Raw genomic sequence first — 26,819 nt, forward strand, 5'->3', positions numbered from 1 at the left:
CTAACCTACAATTTCAGATGTCATAAATATCATTTATTAACCACTTTAATATGTACAATAAAAACTTAAATAAATTTGAAAAATATAGATAATCTAAAACTGTAAAACTATGTTAGGATTTTAAGTAAATATATTAATATAAATGGATAAAATAGGGATAAGGACGGGGACAGAGACAAGGACGAGAGAGGGGTGGGGACAAAGAGGGGATATATGTATTCCTGTCCCCGATTATGGAGTTTTTTTGTCCTTTTCCTAGTTTTTATCGGACAACCCCCTCTTCATTAGAGTTGGAGAACGTTGGAACCCCTAAATTTAAACCAAAATTTTCATCTCTAGTCACTATATGAGTAAATAATTTTAAATTAAAAATAAAATAACAATCAATCATATAATAACATATTATTTATATATACGAATTGTATACAAAAAAAAAAAGAAAAATACGTGTTCATTACATTACTCTTTTAATAGTGTGTGATGGAAAGTAGTAAGAACAGTGTCATTTTCATGTTGGTGGTGGATTTTGATAGTATTTAGATCTATAGGTATCACATTTGATTTGCTGGAAAGTAGTTCCTTCACAGATAGGAAACTAAACCACTCTGACCTACTCATAGAAAAAAAATATATAATGGAGATGCAATTTTTCGTCTACACAAAATAACGTCTTGCATAGGAGAGGATTCAAGAAATTATGGGATAATTCTATTTTCTACCTTTGTTTATATAATGATTAAATAATTATAGAAGTAATTTAAAAAAAAAAAAAAAACAAATTCTCTTTTGAAACTCAATCACTGTAGGAACGAAGACAGATCTTCAAAAGAAGACTGTTAGAGGGTGTTTTAATGTTGTCTGTCTTGTCTAGTCTGTCTGATTTTTTACAGTTTCTCTGACTATCTTTCGTTTCTGAAAAAATAAGTTTAGGCTGCCCTTCTTAGGCCTTCCCTTAGGGTCTCCTGTTTTTGTTTATATGTTCTTTAATTATTAAAAAATATATATATATTCCCTTGTAAACGTGCAATGAAATAAGTTATTGAGTTTCAACAAGTAGGAGTTTTACCGTATAACAAAATGGTGCGTTGCAGCCGTGCCATCTGTTGGGAGTTAGTCATTAAAATTGCAATTGCAAAGCAAACAAAGTTTATGTGGGTTAGTTGCCCTTGTCCTTGCCAAGTTGGGCTGTTCCCTTGGATTGTGTTAGGTTGAGCCCAATTAAATTGGTTGGTCTGATATAGATTTCGAATTAATTTTCGTGGTATTGTACATTTGGGAAATTAATTAAAATATGAACTGAATTTTCTGTTTAAACCTTTTTTGAATAAATTCTGAACGATTTTATTTTTTAAGTAAATTTAATTTTTATTCTAATAATATTGTTTATCTTATTATTTTATATTCGAAATAGTTTTTATTGAATAATCTTTTTTTTCTTCTATATCATTATATTGAGTATATAAATTAATTTTAGATTAATTTTTGTATAATTATTGATATTTACGAATCGAAAATAAATTAATTTCTAATGTAAAGATTGATATTTATAAATTATAATAAATTGATAAATATAATAACTACACATAGCGTATGTGAATATGAAAGGATACGTACGGATATGAAAGAGTATGAGCAGGTGTAAAAAAGTGCACGTGAGTGTAAAAGAGTGCACATGGGTGCAAAAGAATGCAAGCGACTATGAAAAGGTGCAAACGGATGTGATAGGTTGCGAGCAAATACAAAAAAATATGAACAAGTGTGAAAAGATATGCGCAAATGTGAAAGAGTGCAAACAAATTTTATATATATATAAACAAAGGGTTGCAGCGAAGTGTGCGCGTGTATTATATATAATATATAAAAAATTTAATATATAATATACTATATCATGCAACTATATGTATCACACATATCTGTATATATCCTCATATACTCTAATGTATTCGAGTGCATTTGCATGCATTGGCATGTACCTTTTCACACCTATATATACTCTGTATAATTATATTCATTAATTTATTACAATTTGTAAATATTAATCTTTATATAAGAAATTAATCAGTTTTTAATCCGTAAATATCAATAATTACATAAAAATTAATCTATATACTCAATATGAGGATACAAAAAAAAATTGTCCAATAAAAACTATTTTGAATATGAAATAATAAAATAAAAGATATTATTGAAATAAAAATTAAATTTATTTAAAAAAAATAAAATCACTTAAAATTTACCAAAAAAAATTAGGTTGAAAATTTTGTACCAATTTTAATTAATTGTCCTGTACATTTCCCTTATTTCGTTATTATTTTCAAAATTTTAGAGTGTCAATGGAATTTAGAATTTTAGATGTCCATTTGAGATTTATTCATGGTTTTCTTTTCTTTTTCTTTTTTGTGGGGTCTGTAGTAGGGTTGAATTTGAAGTGAGCTTATTCAGATTCGAAAAGAGTTTTGCTCGAACGAGCCTAAGCCCGAGCTTGCCTTGAACCAGCCCGAATACTAACACGAGCCTGAATTTTAAGCAAAAAATAAACACAAACCCGAATCCGAACACTAGTTAAGAAAGTCAAGCTCAGCTCGCAAACCGTTTACTCAAATGAAAAAACATTTAACTCGAAACAAACGACACCATTTATTTCTTGAAATATGAGCCTAAAACCGAGCTACTAAACTTAAAATACAAGCTCAAAGTGAACCTGAGCCCGAATATACGAACCCGAACTAAGTGCGAACCGAGCCTAAACACTAAAATTATGAAACGAGCCAAACACGAACATATATTTAGCGAGCTCGAGCCCGAGCCTGAGCTTGAGCTCACTGAAAACGAGCCAAAAATAAGTTGGGCCCTGTTCGGGCTCGGTTCAGCTCATATCTAGCGCTAGTTGATACGGCTCGTATCCAGCCATAGCATGTTCCCTCATTGTGATACTTTACTCTCAACTCAATAATATGATCGTAAAAAAAAAAAAAAAGTTGATACGGCTGAATTTCTATCTTTAATACACATACCGGAAATTTGATTTAAAAAAAAATACATAAAGAAAGTTTGAATTAAAAAAATTGCACTTAAAGGCAATAAACAATTTATATAAAGTATTGAATTCGGGGTATCCATAATAGGTTAATTCGATATAATAAAATTAAAATATTTAAATAACTTTTATAATTAAAATTACTCATATACTCTTGACAATTATAGAAGTTAACAACAGTTGAAAATCAAAATTTGAAATATCAACTGTCGCTAGAGATTAATATACAGAAGTTACACAACTTCTGTAAGTGGATTGATCTCTCTTCTTCTTCTTCCTCCTTACAAAAATACATAATACAAAAGAACCAAAAACCACAAAATACAGAAAAATAAAAGGGCAAATGTGTTGTGGATTATTAATCGGGACGCATAAATCATCAAACATTATTAATTAAATAACATACTATTATAATTTGAGTATGCATTTTCTATCATCTTAAAATTATTTATTTCCGATTATATAAAAGATTTAACAAAACTTATAAAGTATTAACATTTATAAGAAGTCGTTTTGAGTTTGAGTTTAAAGTGATATTTATTTCCTATTTATATAGTTTCGAGTTCAAGTAATTTCAATTTTAGGATACAAAAAAGTTCCAAAAATTTGCAGTCTACAAATACTGAATATTTTGTAAAGAAATACTGAATAGTTCATTATAAAATAAACTTGTTCTTGCATATTGAAATAATTGGAACGTTTGTTCTAATTTCGGTTATAATAAAAACCTTAGAACGTCGGTTCCTTTAATATGGAAGCTTAATCATAATAATCCAAGTACTAAATGTCAAACCTTATGTTGTTCTAATGTGAAATTGAATGTCTTTATTCCTGTTTCAATGTAAGACTTGACAAGTAATGTTTTATATATATATAATGTGATTAAAGTATTTTTAATTTTAATTTAAAATTATTTAATCGTTGATAATATATAATTTATATATTTAAATTATATATTAAAAAAAATATATTTTTTTATGAGTTATTAATTAAAATAATTTAATTAGATCCAATCGCTCTAAGTTCAAAGTTGAATCCAAAACTAACCCGATTAACAATTGATTTTTTTTTGGACAAAATTGGAATCCAAAATATGTATCCCATCTGGTGAAACAAATTTTTTTTTATTACAAAAATGGGTATGAAGAATTGGCTTTTAGATAGGCAAGGAGAAGTTTGGTTGACAAAGTTGAGCGCTTGATCTAAACGAGCCAACATGCTCTCAATCCACCCATTCAGCCAAATTCATACCCTCGCTTCGCCCATGCGCACCTCTCTTTCTTTCTTTCGTTCACTCTCTTTCGCTCCCCACCAACACTGCCACCGGCTCCTCCGCCTCCCCACCACCAAACCCCACCACTTATCTGGCACTATCGCTGCTGCTCCTTCTAACAGTACTTTCGTCAAACACCTGTCGACCAGCCGAGAAACTTCCCAGGAAGACGAGGCGTTTGGCTACCTCAATGAGTCTAACAATAAAGGGTCATTGGATTTTGATGTTGGTAGTGAAATGAGGCACTTGGGTGGGTCTGTTGTGGAGGTAAAGGAGCTGGAGGAGTTGCCTGAGCAGTGGAGAAGGGCCAAGTTGGCGTGGTTGTGTAAAGAATTACCAGCTCATAAAGCGGGGACACTTGTTAGGATTCTGAACGCGCAGAAGAAGTGGTTGAGGCAAGAGGATGCCACCTACTTGGCTGTTCATTGTATGCGGATTCGCGAGAATGAAACTGGCTTCAGGGTGTAGTTGATTGCTTATTAATGAAACTTTTTTCTTTTATTAAGCTGATGTGATAATAAACATTTCAGTGCTTATGTTTCGTGTTTGCAAAATTTTGAATTGTGAAATGTTTGAGTCAGTTGTCTAGGGTCCGTGATTTTGTATTTGCTTGTTTGGTTAGATGATATGATTTTTGATAGAATTTATAGTTTTGAGTTATGGTAATTGAGTTAATATGCACAAGTTTATGTTTTTATTGGGATTTGGGCGTGTTAACTTTGAATAACTTATGTGGCTTGCTATTTTAAATGGTTGTGGTTCTAATATCCACAATCCTCATTGGAAAAATTGGAATTCCAGAAGAATTTTATACTTGAAAATTGAGTCGTATACATGCCTTGTTTCCTACAAGTTCTCTATATGACTTATGTTTGTTTGGCGATTGGACTGTCCATCATTTTCAGTTTTGCTTGTTATCTTATTATTGCATGAGAAATCGAAATCAAGTAAATGTGAACTTTTACCTTTTTAGGTTATTAGACCTTGCATTGTGGGTTTATAACTGTATGCTAGGGTTTTTTTGTTGAAAAACTGTTGGGTTACATGTTTCAGGTGTACAAATGGATGATGCAGCAACATTGGTTTCAATATGATTTTGCTCTTGCTACCAAGCTGGCAGATTACATGGGCAAGGAGCGAAAGTTTTCCAAATGTAGGGAGATATTTGATGACATAATTAATCACGGACGCGTGCCTTCTGAATCAACATTTCATATATTGGTTGTTGCATATTTGAGTGCACCAGTTCAAGGTTGCTTGGACGAAGCATGCAGCATCTATAATCGTATGATTCAGTTGGGAGGTTACCAGCCACGCCTTAGTTTGCATAATTCTCTCTTCAGAGCTCTTGTGAGCAAACCTGGAGGCTTGTCAAAACATTACCTCAAACAAGCCGAGTTCATTTTTCACAATTTGAAGACATCGGGACTTGAGATACAGAAGTTTATTTATGGTGGATTAATTTGGCTACATAGCTATCAAGACACCATAGATAAAGAAAGAATAGAATATCTAAGGCAAGAAATGCGGCAAGCTGGAATTGTGGAGGGCAAGGAAGAGTTATTGTCTGTCTTGAGAGTTTGCTCAAAGGAGGGGGATGTGGAGGAAGCAGAAAGAATTTGGGTCAAACTAGTTGAATGTGACATTGACATCCCTGCTCAAGCTTTTGTTTATAAAATGGAGGCTTATGCAAAGATTGGGGAGTTCATGAAATCTTGCGATATATTTAGACAGATGAAGGAGCATCTAGGTTCTCCTAGTGTACCAGCATATCATAAAATCATAGAGGTGTTAAGCAAAGCTCAGGAAAAAGAACTTGCTGAATCCCTTATGAAAGAGTTTGAAAAGAGTGGTATGACACCACTTATGCCTTCTTACACTGATCTAGCATATATGTACCTCAAGTTGGGCATGCATGACAGATTACACTTAACCTTCTCAGCATGTCTTGAGAGATGTCGACCTAATCGAACTATTTACAATATTTACTTGGAATCTTTGATTGAAGTTGGTAATCTAGACCAAGGTGAGCAAATTTTTAACCAAATGCTTAAGGATGAAATTATTGGTGTGAATTCTAGATCATGCAACACCATTTTACGTGGATACCTCTCTTCTGGAGATTATAAGAAGGCAGAAAAAATATATGATCTGATGTGCCAGAAGAAGTACGATATTGAGCCCACTTTGATGGAAAAAATTGACTACGTCTTGAGCTTGACCAGGAAAGTTGTTAAGAAACCTGTAAGCATAAAGTTGAATAAAGAACAGCGAGAGATATTAATTGGTTTGCTTTTAGGTGGTTTGTGTATTGAATCAGATGAAGGGAGGAAGAATCACATGATTCAGTTTGAGTTCAATGAGAATTCTGGTGCGCATTCAACTTTGAGAAGACATATATATGACCAGTACTATGAATGGTTACATCCTTCTTGTAAGCTGAGTGATGATGGTTGTGAGGATATACCATATAGGTTTTCCACTATCACACACTCATACTTTGGTTTTTATGCAGACCAGTTTTGGCCAAAAGGTCGGCCCATGATTCCCAAGCTAATCCATCGGTGGCTATCCCCACGTGTTTTGGCATACTGGTACATGTATGCAGGACATAGAACATCATTAGGTGATATCATATTAAAGCTGAAGGGAAACAGTGAGGGTGTTGATAAGGTTCTCAGAGCTTTGAAATCTAAATCTCTTGATTGCAGAGTAAAGAAGAAAGGGAAAGTGTTTTGGATAGGTTTCCTGGGAAGCAATTCTTTATGGTTTTGGAAACTAATAGAACCTTATGTTTTGGATGACTTCAAAGAAGGTGTACTTCTCAATGAAGGCGGAGAGATCCCAGTTAATATAACAGAAGAAACTGAAGATACCGACTCCCATAGTGGATCTGACGCTGATAGTTCCAATCACAGCGACGAAGAAAATTTGTAGAGCTTGTATTTTATGTATTATGTTTGAGTAGTTTCATCTATGAAGATTGGTTCATGGGCGGCTAAGTGCCGGATCAATGATTCTTGAAATTTAGGATTCCTGAACCAAACTCACCCTGCGCAGCTTTTGTACATACAACATTGCATGCTGAATAACTTGTTTGTTCTGAAACTAGTCATTTACCACCCTAAATATTTATTGCCTTTACATTTACATTTTCTTTTTATTCTAAGATGGAGGTTCATTATTTATAATTGCAGAGGACTTTTGTTATCAGTTGAATGATAGAACCGGTTATTTCATTGTAACAGATTTTCCATCATTGTGCTCTCATATTATATTGTTCAAGAGAGCTAAAAGATATGCATGATTACAATTACCAATGTTATGTATACACATGTTTAAATTATATAATTAATGTATGAAGATTTTGAATTAAAAATAAAGTAACATATAATTATATAAGAATATATCATCCTTGTACCTAATTATATATTTAATAGTATCGGCTATATGTTTAAAAATGTATGTACAGAGAATTGCTGTTCACTATGCATATCTTTTTGTGCAAAATTGAGGTCCTCAAGTAATCTGGAATTCAGAACTATTTTGTAAACGAAGATTGGAATTGCAAGGGCTCTTAGCTGAATGGCTTGCCACAGCTAACGCTGTTGGTACTAGCTCTGTGACGACAGCCATTGCTGTCGACGTAGGCTGTCCAAATCGATAAAATATCAAATTTCCTTGTGTTATTTAATGCGAACTAGCCTGAATTGCGATATTTTGATTAAACAATATTTGATATATATATATATATATAGTTTTTATTATATAATTAAATATACAAATAAGGTCAATTTTGCACTAAAAATTATATACATAGAGTTTGATTGATTTTGGTTAGTATAAGCATTTTATGATAGCAAGCTAATAATGTAAAAGACTGTAAAGGCTAACAAAATTAATGAGATATTAAAACTTTCTAAAATAAAAGTTCCAAATTCACTTTACTATAATAGTTATGGGTCGGATCATTGTAAAAATATGAATCCAACAAAAAGTTAGGTCCACCAAAATTATCCGTTTTATAGCCAACTTCAAATGGAACAAAATGAAATGTAATTTGGTAAAAGTTCGACAGCTTCTGAAGGTTCTATATTACTAAATGCTACAGTCCAAAATAAATTTGTATAATAACTCTTATTAAAAATTGGTTCAAGCATCAAATTTGTACAGTTGAATTTGCTGTAAAACAAGACCTGAAAAAAAGAAAGAATACCGATATCAGAAAATATTATAGCTGTAGAAACAAATAAGAATTAAGAGTCCAGAGTTTCACATTTTATTACCTGATATACTCCCACCAAATTATCTGAGCTTTTAATGGCAAAAAGAAAAAGCCTGAACCAGTTAACTCCATCCAACTATTTTGAACATTAAGGTATTGGCAGCCTGCATTAGAAAATCCCAGAGGGCTGACAATAAGAAGGGCAGAAAACAACTCTCAGAAGGTGATTAACATACCAGTTGATGGCTAAAGTGCTATTGAAACATCTTGCGATATTGTCTTTTCTCTTGCTCGCGTCTATTATGAATCTGTAAAAGTTTAATTATTTAACACACATTTAATTGTAACTAATAATCATCAAAAAGAATATGACAAGATAGGTTTAATCAATCTACCTTCTTCTTAGCAGCTGCAAGCTCCTTCTTTATTCCACCTGAATAGCACAAGATAATGAGTAATGAACAACTTATAATGGACTGCATATCCGAGGTTCAACAGGTATGTTTACCAACTTCAATTCACTACTAATGGATGTATGTAAGAAAGCATCACTCTAACAGATGACTCTATTCCATTCAAAGTTAAAAGACATACCATTACAGTACACATTGACATGCTTGTGTGGGTGTGTATTTATAAATGTTTCCAAATTAATAATTGTCCTTGACCTTGTTCCAAAATAGAATCTTGTTGACAATTATGACTCAAACAAATCATAAATCCAAAAAAAAAAAAAAAAAAAAGCTGAATATCCTCTGAAGATATAATGTTAAAATTCAACATACACCTTTAAGTCAAGTAGTTCATTCCAGCACTAATTTTATGCAAGAGGCAAAGTCAAAGTCTACCACGTACCATCATTTGGCTCCAATTTCAGTGCCTTCTCAAAGCTTTCAACAGCCGCATCAACATCATTAAGGGCCATGTAAGCCTGACAGATAAGAACACAACCATTAGAATGTGAAACTTCAAAATGCAGAACACAACAGAACAAATTTGCAAGCAGGTGTAAACCATACAAAAAAACCCAAGGAGCTAAAAGCACTTAAAATAGCCAGCTGGTGCATTAATATGAGTTTAAATTTTTACAAGCCACCAAGCTAGGATAGAAGAATTGTGTAAGCATAACTTGTATAAATTAAACAGATTTGAACAAGCAAAAAACCAAAGCAGCTGAAAGCGATAGATTCCATGGTGATATAAAGCTTCTATTACACATCCAAAGGGGAAAAATTTTCCAAATGTTGACTAAGTGAAACCTACCCAGGAAAACTATATAAAATTGATCCCACCAACCAGTGATTGAATTTCTTGCTTGTGGATGATACTAACCTGACCTTGACGAAACAAAGCTTTCACATTGTTATCTCCATCACGCATTGCAAACTCTGTATCCAATAATGCCCCTTTAAGATCCCCCATTTTCAATTTACAAGCCTATAGCAAGATATAAAGCACCAATTATCAAAGAAAGTTAAGCTTAAGAAGAATAATTGTACAAAAGTTATCTTCATAGTGGTCAAATATTGAGGCAATAGGTAATGAATTTATAAAGGTCTGCACCACACTAGGACTTGAATACAATCCCATGACAAAGTCCAAGAACTCTAACGTTGAGTGAGGAAATGACACAAAGAAATATCAACTGAAAAGAATCCAAACAAGAGTCAAACTACAATAGAAGCACTAGCTATTTTCTAACAAAAAATCATTCCACCACTTGCTAAGCCTTCTTACATTCTGTTTAAACTCTCAACATATACAACACAATATGTGAAGATGTGTCAATCCATATAGCAATAACTTAAACTATAAAATACTCCATGCTCAAATGTCCCTTAAACTTGAAAAACAGAGAGAGATCTTACAGAGCTGTTTGTGAAGATCTGTGACTTTGTCTTTCTTAAAGTTGAACTCTTCTCTGCAGAGCCACAAGAGTAATATACATACAAAGTCAGTATAACTGAGGCTAGGTGAAATAGGCAATACACAATATAATTCCATAAAGAGATAACTAACCTTCATCAATTCCTTCTTTCTCCCAGCAGATATCCAAATAACGCAAAGCCTTCCGGTACTTTCTAAGAGCCATCTTATAATCTTGTTTCTAAGCAAAATAATAATCAGCCTTATCACAAATGATGCATTAAAAAGAGTAAAAAGAAAACCAAAGAAATGAAAGGCTATAGGAAAAATAACCATAAGAATAAATCAAATGCCCAAATAGATGGCATTCCTACGTTAGCTTCCACATACTTGAACCATGTTTCACATATTCAATTAGGTTCACCAAATAAGTCGATGGGTGATAAATCCATCATGGCACTCATTACCTTGTAATATTCATTTCCAAAAGCTTTAATAGAGTCAACAGCATCCATCCACCAAGAAAGTTCACTGGGACTCTTATCAAGATCAGCTGGCCAATCAGGATAAACGTCACCATCTTTGAAAAAATTAGATATCCCATCATCAGCTCCCTCAGGAATCTCTCCACAATCAGTAACTATAACATCAACAGTGGGGCAATCATTTTCACCAGTTGTGACATGCTCAACTGAACGAACAACTCCCATTCCTTTAACGACCTTCCCAAACACAACATGTTTTCCATCTAAGTGAGAAGTACGAGTTGTTGTGATGAAGAACTGAGAGCCATTTGTGTTAGGGCCAGCATTAGCCATGGATAACATTCCTTTTCGTTCATGTTTCAATTCAAAATTCTCATCTTCAAACTTCAACCCATAGATTGATTCTCCACCAGTGCCATCTCCAGCAGAAATATCTCCTCCTTGTATCATGAACCCTTTAATGACACGATGAAAGCGGACACCCTAAAACAAAAACTTAATTACCATTAGGAAAAGCATCACCCTAATTTAATAGTAAATATTCAGAATAAATTCAGTGCATGTCACTGTTTTATCAGAAAGAAAAGATAAATTCTATTAATGCTAATACATACAAGCACAAAACTGATCACAGCTAAAAAAAGAGGACATAAATGAGGAATAGCTAGCATGACTTGGAGCTCAGATGATTTACAAATACCAAACGATCAAATGCAGAAATCAAATTTCCCTCCTGATTAATTAAACTAATATTAAACATTTTTTTCCCGAAGAAGAAATACCATAATTGCAATTCCATCGAAAAGAAAACACCAGTAGAAATACAAACATTCAAACAATGCATCAATATTTCCTAACCACACCACTAACACAGACAATCAAAGATTAAAACACAGCTATTGCATTCAATCGTTTCTTCATCCAAATTATTCCTCAACAAGTAAATAAATAAACAATGATGATAATTTGGCCGATATATTCCCCACCCTCCAAAATTTAAACCAGCCACAGACTACTACATCATTGCTATCAGTTAGAAAAAGTACTACATCCTTCCCAATGCAAAAATAATCAAAATACTACCCAAAAATATATATATAAACCAAAAAAGGAAACGAAAACCTCTAACTAAAGCAGAACTAAACATTAATGGCTTGCCAATCACCAAAACTCAATAAAACAATTATGTCACATAATCAAAATCACCCATGACAAGATTCAAAGACTAAAATCAACACTGCATTCATTCACATCAAAAAGAAGAAGAAGAAGAAGAAGAAGAAGAAGAAGCAGAAGAAGAAGAAGAAGAAACAATGACTTAAGATATCATCTTCTCAGAAAGCCATCACAGTAAATCCTTCATTTCTACAAACAACAATAACTTGAAAACACTGATACCCTTCAAATGCAAGTGAAAAACAATAATCAACGAGTCATGAACCAAAGATACCTTGAAATGGAGAGGAGCAGAAGTGTTAGGACCAATGCCCTTCTCCCCAGTACAAAGCGCCCTGAAATTCTCTGCTGTTTTCGGAACGACATCGTTGTACAGCTCCACAACGACTCTTCCCTCGAGTTCTCCTCCAATACTTATGTCCAAGAAACACCTGGGCCTCATCATCTTCTTCTTTCTTTGTTTCTAAGACTGTCTTGTTTCTTTGCAAATATTCTAGAGGCTTCTTTTCTGTGAAGAAGAAACAAAACAAAAGAAAACAAACCCTAGTCCCGCTATTATTTATAGTTTGAAATGGACGCTTTCTTCTTTGCCTCTTAAAGTCTCTGCTCTCCGCTATTGTTAAGAACTTTTGGTCTCTTTTCAGTAATTTCAAACTTTTTCATGGACTTTTCTCAGCTCCCTCTGACGCAAGATAATAACAATAATCAACTTGTATTAACTTGTTAATCTCAATTAATCAACATTAATTAGGAGTGTTCTAGAAGAAATTGTGGATAAGAGATTAGACATACAATGGTCAAAGTACACGTGTTCAATTATCACGCAATTATTTGATTGAGAAATAAAAAAAATATGAATAATGTTGTAACAATATAATTGTTTAATATATATATATATATATATAAAATATATTTTTATAGGATTAAATATTATTTTAATTTAAAATTACTTAATTAAATAATAAAATATTATCTAATAAATAATTTTATTAAAAATTATATATTAATTTTGGAAGTCATGAGATGAGACGGTACAAAATGTGCAGTTTCTGTCTGATAAAGTGAGGGTATTTTTTTACATCAAAAGGAGGCCTGAAAAGCCATTTTATATATTTTATGTATTTTCAACATCATCATTGACAAAAATCACATTTTTGGAAGGTAAAAGATAATATATAAAAATAAAAGGTCAATTATTATACATATGTAAAGGCTCCTAATAAATAATTTAAGTGATTGGTCAGGAGTTTTTATATATAAAAATATATAAATTTAAATTTTTTTAATAATATTTTTAAATTAAATTCTTAATTTATATGATATAATAATTTATTTAATTTTGAAGAACAATCCCATTCGAGTTTTTTGTTGAAAAATTATATTTTAAAAAGAATATTAAATTAAATCATAATAACATTTGTTATCACATTATTAAATAATTTTGAATTAATTATAAAATATATTACTGTTTAATCGATACTTATCATAACTATGTATAACATTGATATTCTTTAAAAATTAAAGTTTGGTTAGTATTTTTTCTAGCTTAACTTGCTCAAGAGATGTCCCAAATGGAGGTGGATTTATTCAAGCTCAATTTGAGCTCAACTCCCTCAACAAATTTTAGTTTGAATTAGTACAAACGCACACATAAAAGAAGTTGAAAAATGGTAATAAAAGATGAAAATAGTTAGAAAAAATGAATTTATCAACAAATTTTAATAGACTTATTTGATTTAAAATTGATTTGATTTGAATTTAAATTAGGATTACCTTAATTAAGTTTATTTGTTCTAATTAATAACTTAATCGTGTTTGAACCAATTTAAATTTAATTTGTCTTTACTCTCTTTGTATTATGTAAGCCAACAACAATATATTTTACGGCATAATCTATGCCCAAAAGGCCAAAATCAATGTCACATCCAAATTAAAAAGGGGTCCTCCTAACATTACACGTTAAGTCACCACCAATAATCTCCATAGAAAAATACAAATATTGTTCTAGTTAATAATGCAATGGAAGCCACTAGAAACCAGCAATTGGCTTGCCTCATTTAACCTGCTCGTGCATTTATCTTGCTATACATAAAAATGTTGTGGCAATCAAGGAACCCGGACAATTGATGTGGCCATGTCAGTGGAAATTGAGCCCATTTGATAGGGTAAATCAATAGAAAATACCCACCTGCAACATTCAGTCCACGTAAAGCTGACTCATAAATAGTGATGTTTTGGGGCAAAGTGGGGGCACTTGTATTAGCACTGATGTTTAATATTTCTTATATTTAATTGGGAAAATGGGGCGTTTTGATGATGCAATTGTGGCTCGAAAGTAAGCTAGTTACATTGAATTTTCTGAATCTTGGTGTTGAAATATGAATGATCGGGCAAATTGGGTCACTAATACTTAAAATATAAAAAAGTAAGCAAATCTAATATTTGCCCTACTTCAATCTCAACCATATCAAGTACTTGTAGCCTCTTTATCGAATATTGTTGTATAAAAATTCATTGTAAAAAAAAAAAAAATTACTATTTGTCGCAAACCCCACAAAACCTCCCCAATTCCGCGCATTCTTTATAGTGACATCTCCTATGTCTTGCCCAATTGATTATTTTGACTTGTTTGAAAAGATAAATCTAAGTTTGAATTGGAAGACACATTACTCATTACTAAAAAGAGGTGGATGAGAAAAAAAATCCAAACCCTACCAAAAGAGTTGGATAAGAATTTTCGTGATGGAAGCCCTACTTGGCGAGGTGGATAGAAAAGTGACACTGTGGTGTTTATAAAGTGGGTCAAGATGGGGTTTTATAAAGTGGGTTACGATGAATTGGTTAAGAGAAGGTTTGTGTTTTGGTGCCACTCTTCTTCATAAGCAATGAAGTTTTTGGAGTCTAAATTTAGCCCAGCCCAGGCCACATTTTGAGCTGGGTTGGTCTACCCATTACAAAATAAAATGGATCTGCATTTTATAGAACGGTCTAGAGTGATTTGGAATCCACTTTAATAATTGTCAGAGGAAACCAGCGGCTCATTAGCACAGTGAATTTATAGTTAAAGATTAGTTAGTTTCACCTGAACCAAAAGTTGGCACTCAAAATAAGACTTTACACAAAACAATCAGGGTGGACATGAATTGACCCGAATTTGAATGTCCTTTAAATCGAATTGGATTTGAATAAAAAATAATTCAATTCAAATTCGATTTAAATTTATCAAATCAAAATTTAAAATGGTTCGAATTAGGCTCGAATAAAAAAAATTCGATTCGAATTTAACTTAAATTTATAATTCAAATTTGTGGTTCAAATTTATTATTTAAATTTATGACTCATTGACAAAATAATATCATTTTATCTAGTAATAGAAAAAACAATATCAATTTAATAATTGTTTAATATAATTTGAATCTAGTCGTGAGTCATGTTCAAACTGAATTAAACTATTCATCTAACTTATGAGTCAAACCAAGGCAAACTTTTTTTTAACTCGAATTTAACTTAGTTTCAAAATGTGTCAAACCTTTTGACTCAAACTTAATTTGAATTTAAATTAAATGAATTTGAATAAATTGAACCAACTTGATTCAAATTCAATCTTACAAACACTAGTAATCCCAAAGTTTACAAACGTAGTAGTGCTTTGACTTTAGATATCGACGGATAAACATCCAAGCTTGCCTAACCCCAAAACCACCAACGCATGATCACTTGACTTCTTGTTAGACCTCTCCAGAGAAGGTTTTTGACTATACCTCAATGCTTATTCCTCCTCAACCAGAGAGATAGGCTCTGCACCTTGCTCGTCCAACCGATCAACCAATGTTTCAATTCAACAAAGCTTGCTGTCTGATTACCTCCGAAATGAAATTGAAATATTCCATAGAGTGACTAACAAAAGAATCGAAGGTAACCGGGAAGGAAGAGAAAAATCCCAAAAAGAAGATTACATATTTTGTACACAAAGCCAGAGCCCTTGGGTTACTCACCTTTTATCTTTGAGTTTTGAGTTGATATATATAGAGACAAAATCTGCCCTCTTCACGTGGCTTTTCAAGAATCAATAACTGAGAATTAGTATTATGATGAGCCTCGCAGCCCTCAGACCCATGTCATCAACTCATCATGACGCCTCTCGACATTGGTCAATGTAGCTATCAACTTACATTTCTTCGGGAAATCGCACTAGCTTTTTCAGGTCAGAGAGACAAAGTCTCAAGAGCTAGCAGCTAAGCCAAAGCCACCCTCAGTGCACTTCTCCATTTCTTTTTTTTTCTCTGTCTGTTTTCCATTAAAAAATCTTTCTCAAAAAGAAAAAGATGACCTTTCTGTGGTGGTGGATTGGTGTGGTTCATCATTGATATATACACTGAAACTTGATGATGAAGAAAAGCTAAGCAAAGATCAACAATGTAACCATAAAGGAACTGCTGACTGCTAGACGGTGGATAGATGTCCCATTCAAGATTTTGACTGAATAAACATGCTTACATGTGAACAAAGTACAGTTGAAAATTCATTTCAATTCAACAATCTATCAGAATGATTGGTTTATGCTTTCACTTTCCAGTGAAAATTTATATCTTCCTGTTCTGGTCTCAAGGAAATAAACCAATAGCTACTCTGTAGACATCTTGCCATTAAAGACTGAATTTATTAGCAGAGATGTTAACAACTGTTAAATCAATTAGATCGAAATTCTTCCAGAAGATTTTGAAGAATCATTCAAAAGGGTTACTTTAAAATACTGATCTTGTTGCAACAATGGCAAATATCTGTCTTGGGAAACCAAAACCCCAGAGTCATAAACCCTAATATTGTCTCTTCTGTACTGCCTAAAAAGGAATAAAGGATCCAATGAAACCAACACCAATAAATAAATTTATCCCACGTCCAAAAACAATAAGGTATATTCTCTTTTTTTTTATATATTATTTTTACTAATCTTTCTACCATGAACCTCCAATGTTAATCACAGAAGAAACCCAGCAGAAGAATGAAAGTTAAAATTAAAAAAAATACAAACAAAAGCCAACAATTGAAGCTATAATCATTCATGAACAAAATCAAGATTCATTACTTGGTTGTGCGCCGTGAGACTTCTGTTCTTGTTCTTCTGCCTTTATCTCTTGAGGTGGTGCCGCTTGAATTACCGGCTCCGCCACTGGGATTTCGGGTCGTGTCGGATGCGGGTCGATGTTACCGTCAAGACAAGAAGAGCATTTCCTTTCAACCCATCCTTCAAAATCATATTCTCGACGACCCATAACCCGACGACCCGAACACAGCCTCCCAATCATGCCCGCTATCACTCCGAGAATAGTTATCACCGCCAGCACAGCAATAACAGGCCCAACCGATCCGTGACCCGAACGGGCCGTGTAGGCTTGCTGCATCATCGCCATAGGCGGTGGCTGTTGATCCAGCAGAGGCGGCGTAGACATGTAAATAACAACAACCCACCAACTAATGTAATATTTGCAAAAGCTGCAGGATTTTTCAGAGATATTAGCATGTAAAAATCATATCTTGGAGATGGGTTCAGTCCGTTTAGCGACTTAAAATGGCCAAAAAAGAAGAAATATTAAGTGCTAAGAAATGAATAATGGAGTTTGCCGAAATGTTGGGTGAACAGTGGGGGAGGAAAGTAAAGGAAAAGAGAGAGAGTGTGTCAAGTTACCGAAGGGTAAAGCTAAAACAGAAACAAAAACACTTTTTGAAACGAAGAAAGAAACTGGTTTCCATCTTTCAGATCATGCAGTCCTCCTGAAAGAAACTGTTTATAGATGACTTAATAATAGTAAAGCTACAGCTTTATAGCAATGGAGAAATCGAATGATCACAGTTTGACCTACTGAAGCTTGGAGATTTACAAGAGTATTCAGAATTTCTTTCATCAGGAATTTCAGGTTTTTAAATTTTCAGAATCCACCCATTTTTTTCTTTTTTGTGTATTGGGAGTAATCAAATTGCTATTATTATTATTATTATTAAAGTAAATTACTTGTAGTTATGGTGGCTGAAACTTGAATGAATGTTGTCATGTTCATCTTCTCTTTTTGTCTTCTTTAAAAAAATTAATATAAAACCTGAGGCTTTAATCATTATTTTCATTGCATTTGATTTTTAAGATTAGCTTTTTCTTTTTTTTTTTTCCCTGTAATTAAATTAGCTTTTTAGGCACTGCAGATAAGCTTGCTTTGCCTTTATTAAAGGTACTGTTGTCTTTTTATTTTTCAAAGCAGCAAATTGCACTGGAAAAGCAACTGCTTTTTGCTGTTTCAATATTACATGAAAGGACAATAATTTAACAATGTATTTATGAAGTATTATTAAATAATTAAATAATTTTAAATAAATATAAAATAATATTTAATTATTTAATAATATATTATTTATATTTATTTAAATTATATATTAAAAATATATATAAATAATATTGTTTATAATTTTATGTATACTTATAATTAATTTAAGTAATACGGGATATGATTAATTTAAATTAGTATTTTTAAGTTAAATTTTATTTTATTATCCAATTTTATATAATAATATACCATCATTGGTATTATAATTGATATTTATTAAAAAATTAAATAATTATTTCATATTTCATATCCACAGTTTAAAATGATAAATTTTCATCTTTTAAGTTTTAAAAAGTCAAATTTTGATATATCATTTATTACCATTACTAAATTTTATTTGGTATTCTTGAAAATTATTGTTTTAAACTTTTTAATTAAAATTGCAAAGTCATCATTAACACTTAGTATAAATATCAAATTATCAATATATCATTACCAATTTAAAAATTTATTACCTAAACCCCTAAAATATTAAAACTCTAACAAACTTTAAAATATTACACTTTGTTTAATTATTTAATGATATAATTGTCATTTTTAAAACTATCATGGGGTATATTAAAAATTTAAAATTTTAAAAAATATAGTAACCCTTTTTTACATTTCCAAAACCCTTTGGAAAGTGTCCTTAGTATCCTTAATCCATTCAAAAATTACAATTTTTCTCCTAAATTACGTCATTTGGACAAGAAAAAATAAAAACGTTTATGTAAAATAATCATCATATCCTTTCACTTAATGAAATTTATTAACGAACATATATGACAATGGATTGTGCTAGCTTGTAATCAATGCGATCCATTGTGCTCACAACCTTGCGAACAAGTTGTGACTAGCAACCTTGCGAGTAGGGGTGGATTCGAAACGAGCTTGTTCGGGCTCGAAATGAGCTTTGCTCGAACGAGCCCGAACCCGAGCTTGCCTTGAACAAGCCCGAACCCGAACACGAGCTTGAATTTTAAGTAAAAACGAATACGAGTCCGAACACGAACACCGATTAAGCGAGCCGAGCACTCAAAAAAAACATTTATTTCAAAGAAGAAACGACACCGCTTTTTCTTGGAAATACGAGCCTAAAGCGAACCCGAGCCTGAACACACGAACCCGAACACTAAAATTATGAAACGAATCGAACACGAACACATGTTTAGCGAGCTCGGCGAGCCCAAGCAGGAGCCTGAGCTTGGGCTCACTGAAAACGAGCCAAAAACGAGCTGGGTCCTGTTCGGGCTCGGTTCGGCTCGTATCCAACCTTACTTGCGAGCATGTTAGCTTGCTACATAGCAAGGCCCAGGGTACAACCCAAGACCCCCAATGCCTCTTTGGGTCTTTAATGAGTCGGATTGCTATTATATATATTTAATTTTTAATTAAAACTTCTTTTTTTTTTTTTTTTTTTTTTGCAGATTAAACCTTAAGACTTACAATACGACTTTATGAGCCAGACATTGTCCGCAATTTTGAAAGCCGTGACCCCATGGATCATACCAAAATTGAAGGGATTAAATTGTGCCACGAGTCAATTTAGTCCCTTTAACATGTTTATTAACAAAAATAAATAATGTATAATTTTTTTTTTAATTTAAAAGGTAAAAATTCATCCTTTTCATACACCTTGGGTGGGAAATAATCTTAATGACTCTAGTTATAATTGTACTTAACAATCACTCAAAATATCTATTAAATAAATTTTAATCTTAATTTTTATATTTTATCGTAATTCTAATCGTAATCCTTCTAATTTTAATACTTAATTTTGCCCTGTCACTCATGTCATCTCTCCAATGAGTGGAATTAAAGCACAAGGCTTGGCCATAATTTAACGAATGTTTAATAATTTTTCCACCCAAATTGTTGATGATGTAATAATTTTTTCTCTTTTAAATTTAAAAAATTTATTTCTTTTATAAAAAAAAATGCTAACAAAAATGTAATTTTGCATAGACATTTTAGCAGAAACCCACTTTTGAAATTTTCTTAAAAACCTATATATATCATTTTAAGTATATAAATGGATATACATTTGATATATATCATTACGTGATTAGATAATTTTGAATTAAAGATAAAATAATATTCAATCACATAATAACACACATAAATATGTATTCGTTTGTATACTCAAAAAAAATATGTATAATATTACTCAAATTTCTATCGTAAAATCTGAGCTTTTACTCAATTTCAGGGTTATTTTTCTTTGCAAATCTTATTGATTAAGCTACTGATTGCACTACTCCGCTTTGGTGTACAAGGATTGTGCTAAAAGAAAGGGTTTTCTTTTCCAAAGACAAGGCAAAATGTTTGTCCATTATCGTCTTATTCCTAATCCATCTTTGGGGAATTTGATTATGCAGTGGTGCATTGCTCACGGAATTCCTTATGATCCTCTACAGACTGCAAATAACATTTGCTTATTCTTTTTGTTGTGGCTCTGCCTAGTAAAGCTGTAATTGAAGCCAATGGAGTTACATGATCACATCATAGCTTCTCATCAAACACCTAACCAATGGGTTTGAAGAGAGGAGGGATGCAACTCTTCAAGTGATGGAAAATGGTGTGTTCTAAGAGCCATGACATGGTTTTGTTCACAAAGAATGTTAACCCAATCGCAGAGACTCAATTGAGAGATGTTTTAAAGAATAGTGTGACGGCCAATGCTGGAGCAGAAAGCAATGAGAGCAACTTGATTGAGAGATCTAGATTTGAAAAAAAGAATGGGGTGTTTTTGTTTAAGTTATAAATTAAAATTATTTTTAATATTTAAAATAGAGACGATAATCATATAAACCAAATTAATGTTAATAATAAAAATTATATATATATATTGGTAATCAAGGAATTTGATCTAATTTATTGAATCAGTAAACTTTAAACATAATAATTAGATTTATAATTATTACCCCAAATTCATCAAGAATTTGTCTTGCATTATAATTATTTGATCCCAAACTAATAGATGTAAATTTTATTTATAAAAAGTATTTTCTTTCACTCATACTATTTAAACCTTCACATTATATATGGGATATTTAGTACTTCTGGAAATAGTTTCAAGTTTAATTAATTCCAAAAAGAGTATGTAATCATTGTAAAGCTTTAAAGTTTAAAGAATTATTTGAGATGACAAACAGAGAAAAAAACAAAAAACATGGCCGCAACACTCTCTTCTGGTAGCTACAACTCTATTGTGGGGGAACTTAGTTCAGTTACATACAAAAAAATTACATTGAAATGGAACTTGAATAGCAGATGGCCAATTGGAAGTGACTTTGAATAGCAGAAGGCCAATTGGAAGTGACTTTGAATAGCAGAGAACATGTGTGTCGAATGATGATGTTGATGATGATGGTGATTCTGATAGTTGATGTAATGGAATAGTTTTGGCAGATCCGATTATAAGCGCTTTTTGAGACATTGACAAAGATCTCAATGGGTTCAGCTGCCACGGCCCTCAGGCATCTACCAGCTTTCTCTTTTCATTCTTTTCTGAATTCATGCATTTACTTGTCGGCTGCTTTTTTGGACCTATGTGCAATTCAATTCCCTCTCTCTAGTTTCACTTTTTCCTGCTCTTATTTCATAGTGGGAATCAATTTCTTTGTTAAAAAAATTTGTATGTTTGACTGGAGAGTACCCAAATTTCTGCAGGCAGGCCAATGTGGGCTGCCACTATGCCATTGAAACAACCCTATCTTTATTGCATTTTTTATGTAAATGGAGTGCAGATCTGTCTCAAAGGCATTTATTCTTTGCATTTACTTATCTGATCAATAGCAACATTAGTTTAGCACACTCCAGAACAAGATTATTTTTATGCTGATGGCATTCCTTGCTCAAACTACACAAGTTCCAACAAAATAAAGAGACTAATCTTCCCATCTCAGTTATTGACAGGCCTACAAGTCTTCCTAATCTTTCCATCTTGCCCTGTGAGCACACCAATATTTCCCATCTTAGCCATTGATACTGCAAAATCACTTAGGAAAAGATATGGGTTTAAACTATAGGCCCTAACCAATGTGGTAGTGGTTGAGTCTCCCATTAATGCCTGATCAGATTCAAGAAGCCCTCTGTTTTGCATGAGGTTCGTGTAATATCCATTGTCGAATCTGTAACTACTTACGGTGTCGAGAGGAGCAAGGTCGGTGTTTGATGAGTCTTGATTGGGACACATGCTTTGTAAATAATATAATTACACAACTAACTTTTTATAATGCATAATTAATATTGCAGCAACCATTTGAAGGTTATGAGAAAATTCTGCATCAGAAATCTGATATTTTGATGATCTGAACTCATCATTATATATGTCCCAATAAAGCTGAGAAAGACACCAGTTTGCTCCCATATCTTAGAAAAACCAAACCCTGTAGCATGACTAGGAATTCATAGCGGAAAGGCCTGACTTGAAAGAGTTGGTCATCTTCCATTTAAGGCAGGCTACATCTTCCATAAAAGAAAGGATGAAAATAATAATAATAATTTGTGGCCCATGCAGGTCTCGAACCTGCGACCTTCGCGTTATTAGCACGATGCTCTAACCAACTGAGCTAATAGGCCAATTGATGTTGAGCACATTTAATAATTAATTATATATTTAATTTAGTAATATTATTATACATCCCACATAGTATTTCGTCAACTTAAACTTGAAGAATCTTTTAATCTTTTGATAGAGCTTTTATTAATGCTCTGTTTTTAAACAAAACACAAATACAAGAAGACATATGCCTCAATCTTATGCTATAAAATATTTAAGCAAATAGGAACTATGATTGTTAAAGTTGATGTAAATCTTTAATTTACATCAAAATTGTGACAAACCATAACTATACACTTTGAGTTATTAAAAAGAATATAAATGAATAATTGACTGAATATAAAATTATAGATCAATTTACTACATATTATTATTACCTAGATTTACTCATTTGCTGTATTTAGGGATTGAAGAGCGATCTGGTGACTAATAGCTATAGAGCACAGCTCACTTGTGACAAAATTAAGGTAAAGCGACTAGACCTGTTGGACTTGATGGCTTGCCTCGCCCCATGACGAAGCCCTTGGTTCCATCTGGCATTCTAGGACCCTTAGAAGTTTGTTTAGCAAATGCTTCAGATTGCATTGCACTGTTTGATTGAGGCGATGGAGCTAGCAGCCCACGTCCGATGTAGGTTTGGCCACGTCCACGCCCCTTTCCACGTCCTCTAGCCCATCCCTTCGTTGATCCCATTGAATGTTCTTCAGCCTGCCAAAACACCTTACAAGAGATTGTAACATTCTTTTCCTCTGGGTCTACATATTTCCCATGTTCACAACAGAACAATTATCATAATTCCATTTTTCATAAGCCAAATGCTACATTATGTGATTAGGACACTTACATTATTCTCAATGAGAAAATCTGGGTGGTTTGGCTGATATGTATCTTCAATGTCTTCGTCATCATCTAAAACGCCATCGAAATCTGACTTTTTGTTCTTAAGAACAGATTTTGGCTATGCAATCATAAATTGGAAATTATAAATGTTCTATAAAGCACAAGCATAATAACAAAATGACAATGTTAATACTGAATAGTGCCAATGTGATTACACATACCGAGCATCTAAGCAATGGCCTTACTCGAAGCCCTTTCCTCCAATTCCTTTCATCGTTTAACTGATCAACCTGATGAAAATAACGAGTTCTCATATACTGTTAAAATAAGTTAAAAAGAATGTGAAAACAAACACTACTAGATCTAGTGTTTAACATACCGCTTTCTCAGCTATATTAGAATTCTCATACTCCACAAGTGCATGTAGCTTAAGAAATAGAAACAATTAAAGTCACATAAAAAAAAAAATTTGTCATGATATCTAGCTTTGATAAACAAAATAAGCTTAACTCATTCTTTGTCATACCTTGTTACTTACAAAAAAATCACTTTTAGAGCGTGAAGAATTGGATTCAAGAGGATGACATATGCGGATGGTTTTCACTCTGTTGGTAATAGGAACAATTAGTATGCACCAAAGACATTCTTGATCATTGGCATGTGTAAGAAATTAGGTAGAGAAAGTTGTAACTAAGTAAAAAAAAAAAAAAAAAAACCTTCCAACCGCACTAAATATTTTCTCCAAGTTTTGGTGAGAGTGGTCTTCAGGCAAATTCTCTGCTACAACAGTACAAGACTGCAAAACATAACAGAAAATTGCATTGCACCAAAAGGTTTCATAGAACAACTTTAGGATAACCATGTAATGTAAAAGGTTCAGGCCTCTTTACTTGCAATTCCTCTTTCTCTTTCTCAGTGAAAGGGTGTTTACGCCTAACCTTCTTTCCATCATCACTTAGAACCTTTGAAGGCATCATAGAAAGGAAAACATTGTCAATATTTATAGATCAAACTGGGGAAATAATAGTGAATTTCCTACTTTTACTGTCATAAGAAGCTATGATTGTGTAATCTAAAAGAAAAACTTACAAGCTTTGAAGAGGACTGCAGCGCTTGGGCAAGCATCTGGTTATTACCAACAAGAGACTTGATTTTCTTCATGGAAGCAAGAACAGATATAGGCACTGTTGAAGAGCCAACAATCATGAACCAAAATTGTTTCATTTGGAAGTATAAGAAACAGCAGCTTGAGATGGAGACTATTAACTACAATGCAATGATCCTTACCAAAACCTTCTGGATCTTTGTTCATGTGTTTTGATAAAGTTTCATTTGCAAGAAGACTCATGTCACTGAACTGGTATTCTACCTGTAACAATGCACAAGCCATCCCTAGATCAAAAGGTACCCAGAAATAAACTGAAAAACTTATGATATACTATCAAAAATCATCCTAGCAAAAGCTCAAATACTAAATGCATCAATAGTCTTCCTCATAGAATGAACCAGGAAGAGGGTTGTCAGAATACAGAGTGACACACTTGCAAAGCCAGTTTATAATAATATCCCCTCAAAGCCAAGATAATCATGGCAACCCTTTCAAGGTCTCAGAACATTGAAATGCCACACTAAATGGGGAAATGTCCCTTGATCCAAATTAAATTATCTTAAAAAAATTGAAGCACTAAAGATTAGGTCAAATTCAATCGAAGTTTAAACAGATCATAGGCCGATCCTAATCAAACATAATTTAATCTTTGAATGTAAATAAATGTGTAATCTTGTAAACATACAAAAAACAATCACAAGGCAAAATTAGGGTAACCTGTTTGGTGATCTTTTGTTTGAGATCCTCAGTAAGGACATTCTTGGAGGAATTAGGGAGAGTAACATTAGGGTTTGAGAAGACATAAACAGGCTCTTGATCCCCAACAAAGATCCAATCAGAGGCACCAACAGTCCCACCCAGATAATGAAAACAAGGATAGTAATATCCCGAAAAGGGCATCTGGGTTTGCGATCTGGGCACAAATTCAGGCGCCTGAGCATTGAATTTGAAGGGCATACTCCCACCGCTAGTACTCCCATTTGTTGTGTTCTTCATCGGGGCTGTTCCTTCTTTCTCTTGCGTAGTAGTCTTTTCTTCAATTCTCTGGGCTTGTGCCTGTGCTTGAGCCATTCTTTGGTGTTTGATTTCGATGTTGAGTAAATCTGAGTCTGAGAAATGTTGTTTAATTGATTTTGGTTTCTCTCTCTTTCTCTCCTCAACTTTAGTAACTGTAAACTTGATATTGAATCCACATTTGGCGCGCAAATATGGGCATTCTTCTAACACTTGACCGTTGCTTGTGGCTTTGACCGGTTTTTTAAGGTTTGGATTTTGCCAAGACAAATATATATAAATTCATGCAATTTCATTTCTTAAGAAAGGGTCATCAGATTCCTTTCCTTAAATAATATTTCTTCTTATAATAATATTATACACATAATTTATAATTTATACATAAATAACGATATATTATTAAATAATTAAATATTATTTTATCTTTAATTTTTAATTATTTAATATAATATTTTATAATTTTCATGAATAATAATTAAACTACCTTTCAATAAAATTTTCAATTAAAAACTTAAGTATTCATTTCTCGGCCCATCTGACCTAGGCCTTAGGGGCTCAATATCCATTTTGGTCAATTGTTCAGGCCCAAATTAGGATTTTTTTGGGCCAAAAGTGTTAGTTTATATAATTTAATAGAGGTATTGTCACATAATTTCTTATTTTGACTTAACCATAAACAATAAACATAATTTAAAAAAACTAGTATATGTATTTTTTTTTTTTCATTTTGAATTTTATAAATACATGGTATGCCTATTAATCATCAATTAATTCAAGTGATACCTTTCATTTCATTTTTTCCTAGCAAATCAGATTTATTATCTGAAGTTAATACACAAACTCAACTGACCAAAAGTATTCGTATTGAGTTGTGTAAA

At 32.6% G+C, this 26,819-nt stretch overlaps 3 protein-coding genes, 1 non-coding gene and 1 pseudogene across 5 annotated transcripts; 1 reads left to right on the plus strand and 4 right to left on the minus strand.

Annotated features, from left to right (window-relative positions):
• The first annotated feature begins 4,174 nt into the window (after positions 1-4,174).
• LOC123213239 (pentatricopeptide repeat-containing protein At2g15820, chloroplastic-like) lies at positions 4,175-7,460 on the plus strand. Its single transcript, XM_044632632.1, has 2 exons — positions 4,175-4,772; positions 5,364-7,460. The coding sequence occupies exons 1-2, from the start codon at positions 4,254-4,256 to the stop codon at positions 7,245-7,247; spliced, it is 2,403 nt and encodes an 800-aa protein (XP_044488567.1). The 5' UTR covers positions 4,175-4,253; the 3' UTR covers positions 7,248-7,460.
• Positions 7,461-8,308: 848 nt separating this feature from the next.
• LOC123213388 (peptidyl-prolyl cis-trans isomerase CYP40) lies at positions 8,309-12,715 on the minus strand. 2 transcript variants are annotated; one of them, XM_044632817.1, is made up of 10 exons: positions 12,337-12,715; positions 10,869-11,369; positions 10,555-10,642; positions 10,404-10,456; positions 9,868-9,972; positions 9,391-9,466; positions 8,931-8,968; positions 8,772-8,843; positions 8,597-8,671; positions 8,309-8,506 (listed from the first exon to the last, which is right to left on the minus strand). In XM_044632817.1, the coding sequence occupies exons 1-8, from the start codon at positions 12,505-12,507 to the stop codon at positions 8,790-8,792; spliced, it is 1,086 nt and encodes a 361-aa protein (XP_044488752.1). In that variant the 5' UTR covers positions 12,508-12,715; the 3' UTR covers positions 8,309-8,506; positions 8,597-8,671; positions 8,772-8,789. The 2 variants fall into 2 exon arrangements, with proteins under 2 accessions (XP_044488752.1, XP_044488751.1); XM_044632816.1 differs by having other exon boundaries at positions 8,597-8,699.
• A 4,419-nt stretch (positions 12,716-17,134) lies between these two features.
• On the minus strand, positions 17,135-17,512 carry LOC123214298. Its single transcript, XM_044634061.1, has one exon. It carries the CDS (start codon positions 17,510-17,512, stop codon positions 17,135-17,137), a length of 378 nt encoding a protein of 125 aa, XP_044489996.1.
• Positions 17,513-22,925: 5,413 nt separating this feature from the next.
• Positions 22,926-22,999, minus strand: TRNAI-AAU. Its single transcript has one exon. It is a non-coding gene; the product is annotated as a tRNA-Ile (tRNA).
• Positions 23,000-23,190: 191 nt separating this feature from the next.
• LOC123213389 lies at positions 23,191-26,193 on the minus strand (annotated as a pseudogene).
• Between the last annotated feature and the right edge of the window lie 626 nt (positions 26,194-26,819).

Source organism: Mangifera indica, chromosome 4, assembly GCF_011075055.1.
Source record: "Mangifera indica cultivar Alphonso chromosome 4, CATAS_Mindica_2.1, whole genome shotgun sequence".
Classification (NCBI taxonomy): Eukaryota; Viridiplantae; Streptophyta; class Magnoliopsida; order Sapindales; family Anacardiaceae; genus Mangifera; species Mangifera indica.